This window comes from Armigeres subalbatus, chromosome 3 (genome assembly GCF_024139115.2).
Source record: "Armigeres subalbatus isolate Guangzhou_Male chromosome 3, GZ_Asu_2, whole genome shotgun sequence".
Lineage (NCBI taxonomy): Eukaryota > Metazoa > Arthropoda > Insecta > Diptera > Culicidae > Armigeres > Armigeres subalbatus.
This window is the reverse complement of record NC_085141.1, coordinates 78,582,305-78,603,422: the sequence shown is the minus strand read 5'-3', so window position 1 is coordinate 78,603,422 and position 21,118 is coordinate 78,582,305. Positions and strand designations below refer to the sequence as shown.

The window sequence follows — 21,118 nt, the reverse complement described above, 5'->3', positions numbered from 1 at the left end:
GATGGGCAAGCAGATGAAGCGAGTGATGCGGTGGAAACCCATTAGCGAACGAATCTGTGTGTTGAGGATACGGGGCAAATTCTTCAATTACAGCCTAATCAACGTTTACGCACCGACAAACGATAAATCCGACGACACGTTTATGAATGTCTTGATAAAGCCTATGGAGAGTGCCCAAAGCATGACGTGAAAATTGTTATCGGAGACGCTAACGCCCAGGTCGGTAGAGAGGACTTTTTCCGTCCCATAATCGGTAGGGAGAGCCTTCACTCCGCTACCAATGACAACGGCCTACGGCTAGTAAATTTTGCTGCTGCCAGAGGGATGGCCATCAGTAGCACCTACTTTGCACGAAAGAACATCCGAAAGCACACCTGGAGACACCCGAATGGTGAAACTTGCAACCAGATAGACCATGTTCTGGTGGATGGGCGCCATTTCTCGGATGTTATCGATGTGCGGACATTCAGAGGTCCGAACATTGACTCTGATCACTACCTCGTTGTCAGTAAAATTCGATCACGGTTGTCAACTGTATCGAACGAAAGATCACAGCGAACGATGCGTTACAATATCCAGCGATTGTCGGCGGAAGGAGTATCGGCTGAGTACCGCCAGAAGCTCGACGAACGGATAAGTGCAATCAACGTTAGCGACAACATCAACGATCTGTGGGAGTCGATCCATGGAGCGGTGAGCACAACAGCACGAGAAGTGGTAGGCACTGCACAGAGGCGACCCAGGACGGGTTGGTTCGATGTGGAGTGTCAGAGAGTGACAGACGAGAAGAACGTTGCCAGAAGCCGGATGTTGGTGTCAGGTAGCCGATCGAATAGAGATCGGTACAAGGAAGCAAGAGCAGCCGAAAAACGAACCCACCGCAGGAAGAAAAAAGAGTACGAAGAACAAGTTATTAGTGAGGCGCAGGAAAAATGGAGCAGAACGATATGCGGAGGTTTTATGAGTCTGTCAATGGCGTGCGGAGAAAGACAGCGCCATCTCCCGTCATGTGCAACGACCAACAAGGGAATTTGCTGACAGATAAAACTGAAGTGGCTGCCAGGTGGAAGCAACACTTCGAGACTTTGTTGAATGGAGGAAATGACGGTGCATCGGTGAACAGAATAAATATTAGCGACGATGGACAAGCTGTGGAGTCACCTACACTAGATGAGGTTAAAAAAGCTGTCAAAGAGCTGAAAAACAATAAGGCTGCAGGGAAGGACCAGCTCCCGGCTGAACTTCTCAAACATGGCAGTGAGCAGCTTTATGAAGTTCTGCACCATATTATGTCGAAAATATGGGAAGACGAGGAAATGCCTGCTAGCTGGTTAGACGGCCTCATTTGCCCTCTCTTTAAGAAAGGGCACAGACTGGAGTGCGCCAATTACCGAGGAATAACCCTCCTTAATTCGGCGTACAAAATTATGTCCCGTATTCTGTTCAACAGATTGAGACCGCTTGAAGAGTCCTTCGTCGGCGAATACCAAGCAGGTTTTCGTGAGGGCCGATCAACGACGGATCAAATGTTTACCCTGAGACAAATCCTTGATAAATTCCGGGAGTACAACTTGCAGACACATCATCTGTTTATTGATTTCAAGGCGGCGTACGATTCAGTGAAACGGAATGAATTATGGCAAAATAATGCTTGAACATGGTTTTCCGGCGAAACTGATACGGCTGATTCGTATAACGTTGGACGGATCGAAATCAAGTGTAAGGGTTGCGGATGAAATATCGACGTCATTTGTTACCTTAGATGGATTGAAGCAGGGTGATGCACTCTCGAACCTACTGTTCAATATAGCGCTCGAGGGAGCGATTAGGAGAGCTGGTGTGCAAAGAAGCGGTACCATTATCACAAAATCGCATATGCTCCTGGGATTTGCGGACGATATCGATATTATCGGAATTGATCGCCGTGCCGTGGAAGAGGCTTTTGCGCCTTTTAAGAGGGAGACAGCGAGGATTGGACTCACGATCAATACCAGCAAAACGAAGTACATGGTCGCTGGCAATCAACGTGGGTTCATTAGTGGTGGTGGTAGCGAAATAGTGCTGGATGGTGAAAAATTTGAAGTGGTAGAAGAATTTGTGTATCTTGGAACATTAGTGACGTGCGATAATGATGTTACCCGCGAGGTGAAAAGGCGTATTGCAGCTGCAAATAGGGCTTATTACGGACTTCGTAACCAGCTTAAGTCCCGTAGTCTGCAAACGAAAACTAAACTCGCGCTGTATACTACTCTGATTCGTCCGGTGGCTTTATACGGCCATGAAACATGGACGTTAAAGGAGGCTGATCGGAGAGCTCTCGGAGTGTTTGAGCGTAAGGTGCTGCGGACAATACTCGGCGGTAAACAGGAGAACGGTATCTGGCGGCGTCGCATGAATCACGAATTGTACCAGGTATATAAAGGGCTGGATATTATTAAGCTTATACAACACAGACTACGGTGGGCTGGTCACGTTGTTCGTATGCCGGAAGAACGTCAAGCGAAGATAATATTTAGTAGAGAACCCGGAAGAGGCCGCAGGCTTCGTGGAAGGCCGCGTACACGATGGCTTTTTGCAGTTGAAGAGGACCTGAGGGCGCTCAATGTTCAGGGCGACTGGAAGCGATTGGCCCAGGATCGAGTCCAGTGGAGAAGGATACTCCATTCGGCGTAGGTTCATCGAAGAGCTGTAGCCCATCAAGTAAGTATGGGTCAAACCTAACCGGCGGTCTTCGGGGACGAGAAGTGCGTCGAGCTAACGGTACAGCTTGTTCAGTTTCTGATGCTGACATAAACTCTGCCGATGGAGATGGAGCAGAGCTTGCTGCTGGAGGTGATTGCACTCTAGACGGTGACATGAATGCTGATACAGAGGAGGCATAAGACGTTCCACGAGATGATGATTCCGGGGAAACCCTTATCAGACTTGGTAATCGACGTGGACTCGCTGTCAAGGGCACGTTGATTTGGGCCACGACAATGGCGTAGATTTGGGTGGACTTTTGGCTACAGATGCACAGCTCTTGCACCCTGCAATGTACTCTGTGATGTCCGAATCGATGGATGGTCAGTACACATAGCTGCGCGCAATTGCTTCCATGCGTTGAGTACTCGGATGACCTCGATGCAGATGATGTAGGCAACGCATCCGGAAGCTTGGTGGAATAACAAGGCGCTCAGCAAACATAATGCACCCTTGAACCGTAGATAGCGAGTCGTTACGGTCGAAGTAGTGCTGAGGCCAACCTTGCTGGATAAAGCTGTAGACCTTTCTGAGGACAGGATCGGAACGGGTAGCTTGTTGAATCGCCCTAAAATGAAGAGGAAGTGCGTCAACTGCATCTAGTGCCGTCGATCGCACATTGTTTTCCGTGATAATGCTGGCTACGACGAAATCTTCTTCCGATCTTCAGCCAGGAAAGAATGTCGGCCTTCCCGAACTTCTCTGTGTTCACGTAAATGATGTCAAAGTCGTAAAGGAGTAGCGGAAGAGCCCAACGTTGTAGTCGGTTCGCCGTGTAGACCGGGATGCCTTTCTTTGAACCGAAAATACGAACCAATGGTGCGTGATCAGTTTCTATCGTAAAACTATTTTTAGCGACCCATCCGGAAATTTGTAGCTAATAGTCGCGTCGACTCTTACCGAAGATGCGTCAGCGGATGTGTACTACTATTGGAAGGTTCGGGTTATAGTGCGTCAGAAGCAAATCGGATTTGAGGATTGAAACAAATTTCCTGTCCGCTTTTAGAAGCTCATCGAGGGGATATCGAAGCCTTCGCATAGTTGGAACAAATTTTCCATAATAATTTAATAGCCCCCAGGAGCGAAGGAAACGTCTGTAGGTGCCTGCATGTTGCAATTAGCTTTAATCTTTGCTGGATCAGGTCGCAGACCCTGTTCGTCGATGAGATGCCCGACGTATTTGATTTGCCGTTGACCGAACGAGCACTTTTCAGCCTCGATAGTGAAACCAAACTCTTGTAGACGACGAAGGACGGCTTGAAGGTAACGCCAGTGGTCTTCTTCGTCGACTCCAGCCGGTTGTAGCGGTAGCGTATTGATTGTTAGCATCTCCCTGCAGTTTTCGTCTACTTCAACCTGCAGAAAAGCATCTGACAGGTCTATTTGGCTGAAGACTTTGCAATTTGCTAGCCTTGCAAAAATATCCTCAGGTAGAGGAAGTGGATACTGATGTGGCTGAAGAGCGTCATTGAGACCGGTGGAGTAGTCACCACAGATACGAATAGCCCCACTTGCCTTGCGAACAACGACGATGGGAGCTGCCCATTCTGAGAAATCAACCGGTGTTATGATGTTGGCCTTGTCTAGCCGATCCAACTCTGAACTGGACTCTTTGGCCGAAACACAGGAGTTTTCCCTTCCTTCAGCGTGAACTTGACTTTTGCCTTGGCACACAACCTTGGCGCATCACTGAAAACATCCGGGAAAGCAGCTGTCGGGGAGCTGACTGTCGTCGGATGGCTGCGAACCTGGTTGCAGAAATGGTCTATTGGCACCGATCCGAAGTTGAAAGCGTCGATGAGGTCTAGACCAAGCAGATTGAGCTGCTGCTTGACTACGAAGAATCGACCAGTGCGCTTCTCTCCCTTGATAATCACTTCACAGCTACACTGGAATTCGAGTTCAAGTGGTTTTCCTGACGCTGTTGCTGCTTGCACTGTTGCGGAACTTTGTGCAGGTTGTCTGATGTTCTGCCATGTCGTCTCGGAGATGACACTGATGTCCGACGCAATATCGAGCTGCAAACTGATTTACCTACCGTTGACCATTGCCTTTATAAATCTTCTTCGTTTCCTGATATTCTTCATCTGTACACTTCTGGTTACCGCTTGCTTGTTACGAGAACCGCTTGCTTGGGGACTTCAGCTTCTTCGCACTGGAGCAGTATCCGTCTTTGTGACCTATTCCACCACACTCCTTGCACCGATGGTTTTGAAACGACCAGTGCATGGCTCCGCAGCTCCAACAAGGCGTTGCTGGACCGGAACCCTTCTGATTGCTGGATCGTGTTTCAGCCGATCATTTGATGGAACGGAAGTTCCTTGGATTGTGACGTTTTCTATATCATCGCCGTATGATGCTTGATGTTAAGAAGCCGCTGACACTCGTCTGATATCTGCTCCAGGGCCACACCATCCCGTTCTTCAATGCGACTGAGCAGTCTCGTTCTAATCTCCGAATTCTTTTCCGCCTTCAGTCCACAGACAAAAACGAGGCACTTGAACTGATCCTCCGACAATTTCCCCAGTTCGAACTCGACGCACTTTTACTTTGATTAAGTCGTACGAAGTGATATTGACACCAATATTCGTTTTAATACCCTTAGATGATAGATACTTTTAAAAGCTTCGTTCGATTTTCGAATATTTCCATAAAACCAGTAACTGTGATAGCATAAAACCGAAACTTGCTCTAGAAATAATGCAAAATAACGGAATGAAAAGTTAGTAACAAGTTTTCAGGATTTTCGGCTTTCAGTCACATGAAAATGTTGATAATTTCAAATCATTGCCAACGTTTCGATCCGGGGGTCATTATCAACATTTTCATGTGACTGAAAGCCGAAAATCCTGAAAATTAGCAACTAATCCAGTCGAAATCCCCAAAAATCAACAGTTAGTAACAAGATTGTCTTCTTTCGCGCATTCAAAAAAAAATGATTCCCTGTATATGCCTAATAGTTTACCCACACTAATAATTAGATGAGATTTGAAGAATCGATTATATTGATAAAAGAAAACTAAGAAAATTTGTCGCTTTGGAGTAATACGGTCAATTGCGGTAGAAAAAAATAATAATTTGGGTCTGAATAAGAATTGATTAAAAACAACGGATATAAAATTAACCACAAAATCAACCTTTAAATCGACAATTTTGGAAGTAACATCATTCGTGCATAATCTCTTGAAGTGCAAAAATGAAAACTAATGTTTTATTAAGTTATAAGTATGTTTTTTTTTTTATTTTATGGACCTTGCCTCGAGAGGGTAGCAAATTCGCTCCATATAGTAAATTAAAGCCTAAAAAATAAAAAAAAATTAAAATCAATTTAAAAAAGATTTTCAAACTTTAATAATTAATATTTTTGCATGCTAATATTATTGAAAAGACCCTGAATAGATGGCATAGAAACAAATCTGCAGTAGGCGGAGGATTCTCACTGTTCCATAAGAGTCAAAGCTTAGGGTGGCGATCTTGCCCCACTTTCCCCTACACACATGCAAGGTGAATTCGTCGAACTACATTCAATGCAATATAAAACAATGGATACCTCCAAGTAGTTCGATTAAAAGTATACCATTTTTGCCATGCTTTGTTATAAGCAAAAGGTAAAAATGGTTGTTGAATTGTGCACTACGAAAATTCGGATCATGCTAAACATTTCTGATTTTAATGTTTGGTATTGTTAATTATTGAATTCGTCTACAATAAAAACTTTCGTCTTGTTGCCACCAATCGCCTAAAACTAATTCACCAAACCCCCCTCTCCAAGGTCACCCTGTCACCACTCCCTGTCGAATCCCATTGCTACTTACGTCCACGGCTGCCCATTCCACCGCTACCGACCCGTCTGTTACGGTCGAAATTGAGCGTTGGTGGTGTCGGAGGTGTCCGCGAACTCTGGCCCTGGGACGACGACCCTGGTTGTTGTACCTGCAGCTGGGCCTCTATCATGCTGATCCGATTGCCGATGGAACTTTGCCCGGACATTTTTCCTTCGTACATTGGTGTATGCTGCCGTTTGCCAATCACCCAATCTGCTTCCTCGTCATCAGTTGCTTCGGCTGTCGGAATGATTATTTCCGAAATCTGTAATCCTCCTGGATGCTTCTCGTTCCAATAGGTAAACCTTTTTGACACAACAAAAGCCTGCTGTCAAATGCCAAAACAGCTATGCCTGTGTGTGGCAGAGGCAAAGGCCCACTTCCCCCACAAGCCCCAACTTCACTAACAGTAACCGCCCTCAACGTAAAACCTTTGATCCACAGTTTTCACTGATTTGATTCCTTCCTATTGGGTGTTTCAATGCTCCATTTGGAAGAATACCGCGGATAGACCCGTTCTCGTCCTTTACAAAGCTGGTAAATGTTGCAAAGAAGGCAATAGAAACTGGAAACCGATCCGTGTCCGTATTAACGTACAGCGATTTTTACGAAATCTTCGACTTCGCAGCAAGCGAAAATTCAGAGCAATATTTCGGATATTCTTGTTCAATATTCTCTTCCGTCGTAGCCGAAACAACGAACGAACTATCGTCAATTTTTGCTTTTGCTGGCTCCTAATCTTTGCACCATCACACACTCTTTTCCGATCTTTATTTTTTTTATGTGAAATCGATGGCAGCTCCGCGACCGCGAGTAGTACCGCATGTAAAAAATATCCCTACGAATGACGTTCGGCGATGTTCACCTGCCCTGCCTGCACGCTTAGTTCAGTTTACCTATAAATAGGTACTTGATTCACCCATATTTGGGTAACAGGCGCATTATCAATAATATATGGGTGAACTGTACGGAGAAAATCGATAAATTTCACTCATATTATCAGTAACCCGACTTTACCCAAATATGGGTGAGAAGGAATTACCAATATTTGGATGAAAAAAGTGACTTTCACTTTTCAGTCAGTCAGCTCAGTTATTTATTAAGTTTCACAATATTCGGTCGCATGAAAAACGACAACGTTTGCCGTATCCATATGAGATTGGTTATACCGATTATGCCGGTTATGTAATTACCTGTTCCGTAAGTTCTGGATATTGGATCTGCTATGATGACGAAATACCATACAAGAAGGCAGAAGTGGACCACTTCACGCGATTTTCTGGGGCTAATGTCGGATCAACTGGATGATGGAATACAGTAAGTTGCCCATATTTTATTTATTTGAAAACTTCAATAATATTAGCTATGCTTGCAGTACGAAAATGCCGGGAAAACCTCCATTTCAGCAGTATGGCAGACAGCCGAAGCAAGGGCAGGGACCGGTGGTCAAGTTCAGCAAGCAACCTGCGCCCAGCATGTGGTCTCGACCCCAGCCAGAGTCAGCAGCAAATTGTGAAGGTCATAGTCGCAAGCCCTTCAAATCAGAACATTATCACCTAGCAACATCATCCAAACAGGCAGTACAAGTGCAATCAGTCGGGCAGAAGGTCTCAGTTGCTACGGTTAGTACTAGTTAGTTGCGCAGCCAGCATCTATTGCCGCTGGTGGACAAATCGTGCTGGGTAAGACCAGTGTCGGACGGTTCATTCCGGTGTCAGTGTCACAACAGGCCAACCAACGACAGACCGTTCAAGTGAGTATTGATTTTCTACTATGTACATCGAATAGCGATTGATTTTGTAGTTAGATCATAGCCATTAATAACCCTTAAATTTATCATCAACATTTTCAGGTTGTGACCGCAACTTCGGCTGCACAAGCAAATGCAGCTGGCAATATCCGAGCCCATGTTCCTACTCAGAACATCGGGAACATTAAGGTGGCCGCCGGAGCTACTTCAGCTCAGCAGCAGCAGGCTATTCTGACTGAATTTTAAAATCAGCAGCGCTAAACTGCAAGCCAGGGGGGAAGACACTTGAATCAATGTTTGAATCATTCAAAAGATTAAAAAAAAAATCGAAAAGATTCAGAATGATTCGGCGGGATGAATCTTTTTTATATATTTTTTTCGCCTTAAGGATGTTTTTTTTCAGTGTGGCGAGACTTTTGAATAAAAAAACAAACATAAACAATGTGCCGCAGATGCCGTTCTAGCTCTGGAAGTTCCGTCGGCTGCCAGGGCAGGACAATTAATTCGCTTCTGGAAGAGTACGACACAAAAGTCCTGCGTCAGGATGGTCCGATCATCAGTGGAAAGGTAAGAAAAACTGGAAATATGTCATGACCTGCAGGTTTTACCCAAAAACTTTTTTTTTCATAATCAGTTTGAATGATGTTCCGGAATTGGTGACCTCTACCGCAAAATGTCATCCAACCCGTACGACTTGACCGTGGAATACAAATTTCCAGCAGAGCCATATGAATTTTCTTGCTGGTCTACAGGTGGCGGCCGACAGTGATTTAATAGCAACAGGTCAACATTATTCATCGGTCAATCCGGTTACCTTTGCGGCACACTGATCAAACCAGGTATGGAATTCTTCGGAGATTCCGATTAGAATTTACGAGATTCCCGGATTAATTTTCAAGGGATTCCGAATAGAATCCTGTAACGATTCCGACTGGAATCCAGCAAGAGTTATGACAAATTCTCCACTGATTCCAAATGCAATTCTGGAGTGATACCGAAAAGAATCTTTTGAGTTTTAAAATAGAACCTTACAGAATCAAACCATAATCCTGAGGGCTTTCCAAATGAAAATTTGTATTGATCTCGGTATTGATTCCAAATACAGTCATTTAAGGTTTTTTTTTTTCAATATAATCCTTAAGCGATTCACAAAATGCCTCTTGAGATTTCAAATAGATTTCTTCGGGATTCCAAAAAGAATCCTACAATAATTCCGAAAATAGTTCTCCAGGATTTCCAACTGAAGTTCCTAGTGATTCCGTCTGGGGTTTTTTTATAGAATACTCCATTTATTCAAAATAGAATCCTCTAGTGGTTCCGAGTAGAGCCTCCCAGAGATCTGAAAGAAGGCCTACAATTTCCCTATTAATTCAGACTGGGATTCTCCGTGGATTTTAATAGAATCGGGTCGAAATTCTCCAGCTATGTCGAATGGAACTCAAGATTCTGACTGAAATTCTTTACTATTTCCGACTTGAAAAGAATGAAGTGTTCTTCAATGAAATCTTGTGTTCTTTTCCAATGGAGTTCGCAATCAAATATCCCAGGTATTCTCAATGGAACCCTCTAAAAATTTCAAATGAGATTCTCCAGGGATTCCCAATGGAATCCTTCAGGGACTCTGAATGGGATCCACCAGGGATTTCCAAAACAATCTTTCAAGCATTCCCAATGGAAATCTCCAGGGGTTCCCATTGGAATCCTTCCGTGATTCTCAATGGGGTTCTACGGGAATTTTCAATTGAATCCTCAGGGATTCCAAATGGAATCCTTCAGCCCAATTAAATCCTCTAGAGACTCATAATGGGATCCTCCAGGGATTCCCAAAGGAACCTCCAGGTATTCCCAATGAAATTCTTCAGGGATTCCGAATGGAACCCTTCAGTGGCACCCTCAATTACTTCAATGAGAGCCTCCAGGGACTCCCAATGGAATCCTCTAGTAACTCCCAATAAAATCTTCATGGTGTGAGGGTGAAATATATTGCATAAGGCTGATTCAACGGCAGTGTATGTTTGAAAGCAGGTAGTCCTCTATGGAATGGCAGATCACTACATGTGCAATCACATTCCGTATAATAGAGCATCCATGTCGGTTGATTAGCATTCAGCAGACCATGACTCGTCCTCTTTCACATTGGACCATCATCGAACTCGGACGCTTCAATTGATAGCTCCCCAGAAATGCGGCTCCATTCATACAGGAGGCTAGCAGTGCAGAAACTGGTCACACATTTTGGCGATCCTGCCATGTTATTTCTAGTGAGAAATAACTATTTTGTTCCAAAATTCAAGCTTTTTTCCCGGTTGGACAATTGGATAATTCCGGATTTGAATGGTAAGTGGGCTATTGTTCTTGATCAGTATTGGGCATCGGTTTTCGATGAAGGATGCGTCTGGAAGACTATTTCATCGCAACGGTTTCGATTTGTTTGTCGAAGGCGCTCTGGAAGAGCACCGGAAGTTATGATGAACAGAAAAATGCAACGGTTTTGATTCGCATTTCGAATGCGCTCAGGATGAGCGTCGGAATGTTTCCGATGAAGGATGCGTCTGGAAGACCATTTCATCGCAACGGTTTCGACTTGTTTGTCGAAGGCACTCTGGAAGAGCGCCGGAAGTTATGAAAAAAAATGCAACGGTTTCGAATCGCATTTCGAATGCGCTCAAGATGACTGCCGGAATGCTTTGGATGAAGGATGCGTCTGGAAGACCATTTCATCGCAGCGGTTTCGACTTGTTTGTCGAAGGCACTCTGGAACAGCGCCGGAAGTTATAATGAACAGAAAAAATGCAACGGTTTCGATTCACATTTCGAATGCGCTAAAGATGCATCGATGGAGGATGCGTCTGGAAGACCATTTCATCGCAGCGGTTTCGACTTGTTTGTCGAAGGTACTCTGGAAGAGCGCCGGAAGTTATGATGAAAAAATAAAAATGCAACGGTTTCGATTCGCATTTCGAATGCACTCAGGATGAGCGTCGAAATGTTTCCGATGAAGGATGCGTCTGGAAGACCATTTCATCGCAACGGTTTCGACTTGTTTGTCGAAGGTGCTCTGGAAGAGCGCCGGAATAATTTTGATAAATGAAAAATGCAACGGCTTTGATTCGCATGTCGAATGCGCTCAGGATGAGCGTCGGAATGTTTCTGATGAAGGATGGGCCGGAAGTTATGAATAAAAATGCAACGGTTTCGATTCGCATGACGAATGCGGTCAGGATGACCGTCGGAATGTTTTCCGATGGAAGATGCGTCTGGAAGACTTGTTTTTTGAAAGCGTTCTGGAAGAGCACCGGAATAATGTTGATAAGTGAAAAATGTAACTGTTTCAATTCACATGTTTAAGAGGCTCTGGAATAGTTTTGGTATAATTTTGATAAATAAATTGTTTATTAAAAGTCTGTTTAGTTTCGTAAACCAATGAAAAAAAGAATCTGATAGAACAATTCGGGCATTGTTTTTCGACTTACGTGAACGAAAACGCTTTAGAAAAACGTCGGGTTGGTTTGTATTGATAAGCGATGTCTTGAAGAGCACAAGATAGATGAGCCGTTCGAGATCACGGCGTTTTTTTTGTTTTTCACAAATAATTGATTTTATTATCCCAGTATCACTCTAGACAGTGGCGTAGCCAGAAATTTGGTCTGGGGGGGGTTTTCTGAACAATTTTTTTTTCGAGAAAAAAAATTTCTTCTAAAAATGTTGTCTCTGGGGGGGGGGGTTTTATGCCCAAAACCACCCCCAGTACAATGCTAGATATTTTTGTAGAATTTGTAATGAGAAATAATGAGCAAAATTACTGCGTTTCTACGTTTGAAACTGCCCGATTGCCTTGTGATTGAAGATGACCATCTCAGAATGCAATTTTACATCATGATTGTCATCCATATGTAAATGATTCGTAAGCCTCACTTAATCTTAGAAGATTATGCAATTAATCTTTTTGATTTTCCCATCATACAGTCACCAAAGCACGAGGCACTGCCAAAAGTAGTAGTAGTCTTTGAGTATTAAAAAAAAACTAGTGCCTATACATGAAGATAACTTGGAAGTATGGAGAAAATCAACACATTGCTGCAATAGTCTGTGTTGTAGATTCGAGTTCCGCCTTGGCTATATAGTTGTTCTGATGGGTCAACATTAAGGTCACTCCTGACGGAATCCAAGATTAAAAGTGCTCGCGTTTTCGGGGGCACACCAATCGATTCAGAGGCGGCGCACAACTGTCATTTTTGTTGATTTAGCTTTGCTGTGTCGCAGCATGCGTGAAATAATAAAAATGACAGTTGTGCGTTGCTTCCGTATCGAGTGTTGTGCCCCCGAAAACGCGAGCACTTTTAATCTTGGATTCCGTCAGGAGTAACCTTAAATGTTGCAAAGTAATAGGGTGAAGCAAACTTGATAAAGCGAAATAGAAGTGGTTGAATTTAAAACGTAGAGTAAGTAGCAATTTGTTACTTCTTCTTTAAAATAAATTCTATTATTTTTTCGAACATTCCACTTGGTCAAACTGTTCCCATTCTACTAATTAATTTGAAACTAGCAGACCCGACGAACTTCGTTTCGCCTAAAATTGATTTATTCTCTGAATAGTTCTCAAGTTATGCAGAAATTTCTGTCTCATTTGTATGGGAGCCCCCCTTTCCAAAGGGGGGAGGGGTCTCGAATCATCTTAAGAACCTTTTCCCGGTCCCAAAAAAAAACCTCTGTATACAAGTTTTCACGCCGATCGGTTCAGTAGCTTCGAAGTCTATAAGGTTCAGACAGACAGAAATTCATTTTTATGTATACCGTGACCTGCCCTAATTCCGCGCATCGCCTAATACCGTGGTTTTCATTAAAAATCAGAACCTGGCTATCATGGACATCGTATTATTTGGTGAAATGTTCAAACATATTATGTATGAACATTTCACCAAATAATGTTATGTCCATGATATCCAGGTTCTGATTTTTTATGAAAACCACGGTATTAGGCGATGCGCGGAATTAGGGCAGGTCACGGTATAGATGTAAAAGAAAAGACCCAAACCCCAACCAGGTTAGGCAGGAAAGGGATGAAATGTTTACTATGACTCCGTTGTCAAAATTCACCGAGATCTAAATTTCATCTCCAATGTTATCTTAAACAGGAGTTTGTATTGCATTTTTTCAAATTCTTTGGATATAAATTTGAATTAAAAATGCGAATGCGCGAATCGTCTTGGGTTCAACACTTACTTACGAGCATACACATTTCACTATAGCTTTTCTGCATTTTCAATATGCAAAAAAAAGACTTTATTTAAGCGACTAAACAAATCGTTTCTAAGGATAATTGACGAAATCCAACACAAGTCATAGCGGAATTGGTAGTGCGAAGTCTACAGATTATCAACGCGGCACTCTAATGGTTGTAATTATTCAAGAGTTAGAGAGTGCTTGCATGTAATGAATGAAAGATAATAAAAACCAGTTGGCTTGTGGTGCAAGCATATAACATCAAGACAATATAAATTTTGAATGCTATTTTAGTTTTGGGTGCATGGTGAAAGATTTTTTTCTTTTTTTCTTGAGAGAAGAAGGAGAATGTGAGGGTGAAATATATTGCATAAGACTGATTCAACGGCAGTGTATGTTTGAAAGCAGGTAGTCCTCTATAGAATGACCAACGACTACATGTGCAATCACATTCCGTATAATGGAGCACCCATGCAGGTTGATTAGCATTCAGCAGGCCATGACTCTTCCTCTTTCACATCGGACCATCATCGTACTCGGACGCTTCAATTGACAGCTCCCGAGAAACGGGGCTCCATTCTTACAGGAGGCTAGCAGTGCAGAAACTGGTCACACACATGGGACTCCCAATGGGATTCTCTAGAAATTTCTTATGAAATGCTCCAGGGATTCCCAACAGAATCCTCCAAGGACTCCCAATGGAATACTTCAGGGACTCAATGGAAGCATCTAGAAATTTCCAATGGAATCCTTCAAGGACTCCCAATGGAATCTTTCAGAGATTCCCAATGAAGTTCTCCAGGAACTTCCAGTGGAATCCTCCAGCGATTTCCAACAAAATCCTCCAGAAATTTCTAATAGAATCCTCCAGTGTCTCACAATAGAATCCTTCAGGTATGATGAATTCTATTCGTACCGATCTCGAAACACTTCTCCGACCGAGATAGATTTTACTTAACCGTTCAGCACGCACGCGGTCCTGGAACGCTCCTGCAAGCTCGCTTGTGCTGTGTACCGCAAGCGTTGTTTTTACGTTATGCTGCATTTACACAGTTCAAGTGAATTGAGCAAGTCGCTTAAATTGAACGCGAATTGAACGTGTAAACACCTTCATTCAATTGACTTGAACGAAAAGTCAATGGCAGGTCAATTGAATTCAACTGAGTTGTTCAATTCACTTGCCCTGTCAAAACGTAGCATTATGCTAATTGCATTATCACTAATAACAAAGTATGTTATGCCTGAAGTATTGTGCCCATTAATTTTTGGTATTATTCCTTTGGTATTTTACCTCTTATGCAAGGCAAGTTGTTGGTGCACAATCTTGGCTACTTCGTTATGACGACCGAGATAGGCTGAATCAGCTAAGGCTGAACACCCGGACACGATATGTTCGATCGTCTCTCCTACTGAATTGCACTTCCTGCAGCGGTCCTCCACGTTTTCGTGCAATATATAGATAGTTCTTCGTCGCAATTACCCGGTCCTGAATGGCTACCATGAATCCTTCTGTTTCCGAGAATAGTTCACCCCGCACCAGCCACATATTCGACGCCGCTTTGTCGATATATTCCAGCTCCAGTTGATGGGGGTGCGTCCCATGCATCTCGTCGACAGATTTGATGTCGCAATTCAGCTGATAGTCCTCCTGCGCCTGGAGGCCCTCATTAGCCGTGCGGTAAGACGCGCAGCTACAAAGCAAGACCATGCTGAGGGTGGCTGAGTTTGATTCCCGGTGCCGGTCTAGGCCATTTTCGGATTGGAAATTGTCTCGACTTCTCTGGGCATAGAAGTATCATCCTGTTAGCCTCATGATATACGAATGCAAAAATGGTAACTTGGCTCAGAAACCTTGCAGTTAATAACTGTGGAAGTGATTAATGAACACTAAGCTGCGAGGCGGCTCTGTCCCAGTGTGGGGATGTCATGCCAATTAGAAGAAGAAGAAGTCCTCCTGCGCCAGATGCAGGGCACTGAATCCGTGGTTAACTTCACACACAGCGCGATAGATTTCGTGGCGGTTCTGGCTTTCCACGAAGTATCTTCGCAACTGCTGGATCTGGGAAACACATAGTGTTTGTATATCGGTCACGCCTCTTCCTCCTACTGTACGTGGCAGGGTGACTCTCAATGGACGATTTGGATGGCGTATGCGTTGCTTAGTGAACGCCACTCGTACTGCTCGTTCTAACGCCTCCAAGTCAGTCTTGGTCCACTTCACCACCCCGAAACTGTATGTCAACAAGGGCACAGCAAACGTGTTTATCGCCTTCACCTTGTTGCCGGCCGACAAGAGGCTCTTCAAAATACCGTTGACACGATGCAAGAACTTTTCTTGCAGCTCCTTCTTGGTCATCGTGTGGCGAATTTTCTTCAGTTGTAGGAAACCTAGGAACTTGTACGTTTCGCCTTCAACCATGTTTCGAATCTCCTCCTGTTCGTTGACGCGGAAACTGTCGGCATCCACCAGGTGACCCCGGTGTAGATGTATGGATCGACATTTATCGATACCAAACTCCATCCGGATGTCGTTGCTGAATACCGTTACAAGCCGCAGAAATTGGTGCAGCTTCAAGACGTCCATAAAGAAGGTGTGGCGTGTGGGTAATGTGTGTACTCCTTTCCCCACTCTTCAAATGATAGCCATAGTTGTGTTGGTTGAGTGCTCTGCTAAGAGGGTTCATGGCAAGGCAAAACCATAGAGGACTAAAGGTATCGCCTTGGAATATGCCCCTCCTGATGCTGAGAGTCCGGGACCGTACCACCTTTTCTCCGTCGGTAATGTGTAGGGATGTGCTCCACATCCCCATAGCGTGCTGCATTAGCCTGATGACGTTACCGTCTATCTTATACAACTGCAGTACCTTAAGAAGGTACGAGTGAGGTACTGAGTCGTATGCCTTTTTATAGTCGATATACGCCATGCTCAGGTTTCTTTGCTTGTGGGTGGCCTGCCCATCAACGACTGCATCAATGATGACCTGATCCTTGCAGCCTCATGTAATACGTCGACAATCTTTTTGTTCCTCGGTCATCAGGTTGTTGACGTCGCAATGGTTCTGCACCCTCCTCGCTATTACCGATGAAAGCACTTTGTACAGACTCGAAAGGCACGTTATTGGTCTGTACTTGGCTGGGTTCAAAGTGTTCCGATCCTTCGGCAGAAGATAAGTGACACCCCTAGTGATGAATTCCGGTAGCTGCCCGGGGTTATCTAGTACCGTGTTGAAGCATTCCGCCATCCGCCCGTGGACTGTTGTGAGTTTTTTATACCAGAAATTATGCACAAAATCGGGTCCTGGTGCAGCCCAATTCCTCGTATACCGAGTAGCCTCACGTATGTCTTGGGCGGTCACGTTGATAGCGGTCATGTCTCCAATTCCACCACAATATTGCTCTTCTGCCATCCACACCCCATCGCCGTTGTGTATGACGGGGTTCTCCCATAGATTGGACCAAAACTGCGTGACTTCTCCAATCTCCGGAAGGCCCTCGCCAAAGTCGGCTTTGTCGTTTCGGATGTGGTTGTAGAACTCCCTTTCGTTGATGTTGTACATTCGATTTTGCTCCTTCCTCTTCGAACATTCTCCATAACGTCGCAGTCGTTTAGCAAGAGCACTCAACCGCTGTACATGGGTGTCGAGGATCTCAGTTATGTTCGCCTCGGTGAGATCACGGAGTTCTGTGGGTTTCACAATTTCAGCAACATTCCGAACTAGCCTGGTTGATCGATTCCCCTGCTTGTACTGTGTTAATCGACCAACCTTTGACCGCAGTGTGGCGATGCGGGTCTCCAGACGTCGCATCCACGCGGGTTTTCATGCTTTGGGGCGTGCGCGTCCATCACTCTCACCTTGTGGGCGCGTTCGCAATCCCAACGTTCTTACAACAGCCACTGCAGCCGAATACACGATAAATTGCAGCTGCTCAAGGTTCTCCACGGTTTCCAAGTACTGTGGCAAAATATCCTGGTTAAGAATGCTTACTGTACTCGTGAACCGATAGGAGTACTGCAACTTGGGTATCCGGTGTCGGGACATGAGGTCTGTCCCACGGAACTGTGTAACTGCTGTGCCCATATGATTAGCTAGTTCGTCCTTCAATTGCTGTCGTTGCAATTCCACTGTTGGTCCTGGAGCGGCGGGTGCAATCGAATCGCGACGGTTACTTGCGATTGATGCATCCAACCCAACAGAACTCCTTCTCGACGTATCGCTCGATCTTGCCTCCTCCTCCTCTCCTAATTCCCTCTGCACTTCCCGCTTGATGTACTCTACGTCTTCTGGAGTCAGCATATTATGTGACATAATAGCTCTCTGGCGTGTGTACAACTTGTTCTGGTCAAGCTGGGGTGCAAACCGAGGGAACCTCTCATTGAACATCTCCAGCATCGCCGGTCTGCCGGACATATCCGTCTCCATCCTGGTGCAAACGTAGTAGCAACGGATCACGTACTGATTCATCTCCCTTGTCCACATGATCCGTTGCCGTCGGCGGCCCGCTAACGTGAGTGATTGACGTCGATCAACCACAGCAACATCAGCAGGTGCAGCATTGCCTTGGTGATTTCTTCTGCTGCCGTTTCTGTTTTGCCTTGTCGGCACGGGCTGAGCCCGATGACTAGAGGGTCGCTGTTGCACCTCTCCTTCCTCTAGCCGCTGGCCGCTCGCTCTGTCCCCCGTTCCAGGACCAGCTCCAGTAGGGGCTCCCTCCTCGGGCAATCGCATGGGTGGTATTCTTCTTGAGCGTAACTCCATATTTGGGTGTGCTTTCATTCCCATTATTATTATTATTATTATTATTATTATTATTATATGTATTAGAGTTATAGAATTATTGTATATACAATTTATTATTTGTTATAATAAATATATACGAAAATAATTTTAAAATTTTCTTTTTTTTTTAGATTTGTTATTCGATGGAATCTGGAAGCGAAAAATTATCTTGAACGATGTAAAATGTGGAGATTATGCAGCGTGAAATAAAAATGGTCCTATATCGAAGCCCACCTTTCCGGAGAAGGTTTCACGGCTGTATCGAACTACGACGCTTGACACTGTTTTTTTTTATATCAGCCTGAATGCCACTTTCAACCGGGAATAACCTCTTTCATCGCCCCATTGAGTGTCCTAACTTCCAAACCTGCCCCTTACAATGCTTCATCCTCGGCCACCTAGTCACACCGTTCACACCGCTTGTGCTGTCTCCTCCGGTCTTAAGCGATTCGAAGTCATCATCAAGTCATCAATACATAAAAGTTTCTCATTGAACAGCATCTATAATCAGCTTTATGGCATAGATCTATCGGTCGCAGCCACGCGAGTTCCGATCACCTCGATCGCGATACAAAAGATCGCCCCTTTCTGGCCAATAACAATCAGTTTAAAGATTAACACCTCGACCAAGAAGCAGTGGAAATTACTGTTGAATCAAAAGTCAATCAAGTACACGAGTTCTGGTTAAGAGTTGAAGAAATGTTGATCAATAGCTGAAGAAGGAAAATCGGATTCCAGGCACTGGTATATTATGGGTTTACTATCAAAGAAAGTCCGAATTAGTCAAATTAGTCCGAATGTGTCCAGTAATGATTTTGGAAGGATAGCGAAAGTTCAACAGAAGATATGAAATCAGGTGGAAATTATCAACAGACAGCGTTCTATGCTGCCGTATCCAGACTGACCAGACCAGACAAACATTAGCTTGATTCCGTTGCTAATCTACAAGGTCTCAATGTAGTGCAAATCGATCGTTCGGAAGAACCCTCAGTAGACTGCGTTACTGGTGACGTAGTGATGGACCGTACTGAATAGTGACGACTGTTGACGACTGAATAAATAAATAAATTTAATTTGAGAGATGATATTTTTCCAAATTAGTATATAGTAAGGAAAAGTTCTCTGTAGACTGCATCGTCCACACCGGACAGCTAATCCCCTCCTATACGCTTAGGACCACCCAATCGTGGAGCTCCAGTATTTTCTCTGTCCATGTCTATCGCGGAGAGAACCTGCTGCAGCAGCTGTTACTGCTCGTCACGTGTATTGTAGCACACATCCATATCATGTTAGATCCGGTTAGATGGTTGATCTTGTAACTGTAGCCTTAGTCACACAAGAACCGTTGTTGTTTCCGGAAGTAATCTATCTCCAACATATCCTGCGAAACCATCGTACAGAAGAGTGCACTTCACTATCCGGGCTTCCTGTCCAAGGGAACTGCCATGCGATGAAATTTGAATAATGACGTTTGCTTCCGGCATATCGAAACTGGTATCCGACCTTAACTTATAGGGATGGTGTTGACTTTCGGATGGCGTAGTACTGGAAAGGGAAAACGCTAGCACTAAACATGATGGTTTAATGCCCACGCTTCTCATGGTAACGGACTTGTACCGGTCAGAACGTAGAGAAGTTTTCAGAAACGTTGGCTCACCGGACTGTGAAGCACCATACACAGCACCACAGCATGCTGAACTTTGGTAATGTTGCATCGCTTCTGGCTTTCCTTGTTATAATACAACCTAATAATATCCAGTTTAATTTCACAACTTAAAACTTTACAGATAAAAGTATGGCAACCTCAAGTGTGTCAGCTTCGTCAAGTACGAGACACTGAGGACGACCTTAAAACGTATCTGTAAAGTAATAAGTAGTGGAATTAAAGGTGGTAGTACCATTTATGACAAGTGCAGACATTTGACATATTAGGTTCTGCAGCATGACGTCACGAATGAATTCGGTCCTCGTCAAATGAACTATTTTGACAGTTCAGTAGTACTTTCCACTGACTCCGACGAGAACTCCGACAAGGCTCGAGTTCGTGATTGGTTGGCTGCCCCCGAGTCCAGCAAGAAGTACTACTGAAATGTCACCAGAATGAGGTTACGGACAGACGCTGCAGAACCTAATTCACATATCAGGGGTTGTACACTTATTACGTAAAAACATATAGGGGGAGGAGGTTAGCCATTTGCTCAACCCCGTGGCATGAGATGCTTCTCAGCGTAGCGATCATCTTTATGGATATGTCCAGCATACATTTTGAAAAGTACTTATCCCGAATCGTGCGTTTACAAGCAATTAGATTTTATCCTAAATATTTTGGCTACACATTTTCAATTTGGTCAAAAATAATACCAGCTAGTATGGACATGTAAATATAATCCTAAAACATCTTTCAGCACACCATTCATTACATTTAAATTTCACTAATGAATGTTGTTCGATTTGCATCCTCGGACCATTTCAACTGTGATGCTCACCACAGAATAAACAATAATAATATCTTTTGTTTGATTCGGAGCGGGAGAACAAGTTACGAAATATGATTTCGTGTAGCGTTCGATTTCACCTTTCGATTCACTCCAATTCGTAAGTTTATAATATTTTATTATCAAATAACATAATTCCCATGGTCAAAGATGTAAATCTTACAAATTATTTTGAAAACAATTTTCTGATTTAACCAAAACAAATAGTAAACAAAGCACATGATGTTTACTTTCGTACAATAACAACGGACGGTAATGAGCTACCGTCCATGGACATGGTGGCTATTGTCAAACCCCTTGTGATAG

General features: G+C 44.1%; 1 protein-coding gene and 1 long non-coding RNA gene across 5 annotated transcripts in view; one reads left to right on the top strand and one right to left on the bottom strand.

Moving 5' to 3' along the window:
• Positions 1-7,354, bottom strand: part of LOC134222966 (dual specificity mitogen-activated protein kinase kinase hemipterous-like) — a 33,410-nt gene extending 26,056 nt beyond the window's left edge. For 3 of the 4 annotated variants that reach the window (XM_062702107.1, XM_062702108.1, XM_062702109.1), the window contains exon 1: positions 6,558-7,353. In XM_062702107.1, coding sequence (XP_062558091.1) covers positions 6,558-6,747 — 190 coding nt within the window. In that variant the 5' untranslated portion in view covers positions 6,748-7,353. Of the gene's footprint in view, positions 1-6,557 lie in introns of all 4 variants that reach the window. The other variant, XM_062702110.1, reaches the window with a different exon arrangement.
• Positions 7,355-7,605: 251 nt separating this feature from the next.
• LOC134227596 (uncharacterized) lies at positions 7,606-19,395 on the top strand. The gene is made up of 5 exons (XR_009983704.1): positions 7,606-7,883; positions 7,942-8,319; positions 8,419-8,883; positions 8,951-9,155; positions 18,449-19,395. It is a non-coding gene; the product is annotated as an uncharacterized LOC134227596 (long non-coding RNA).
• Positions 19,396-21,118: the final 1,723 nt, after the last annotated feature.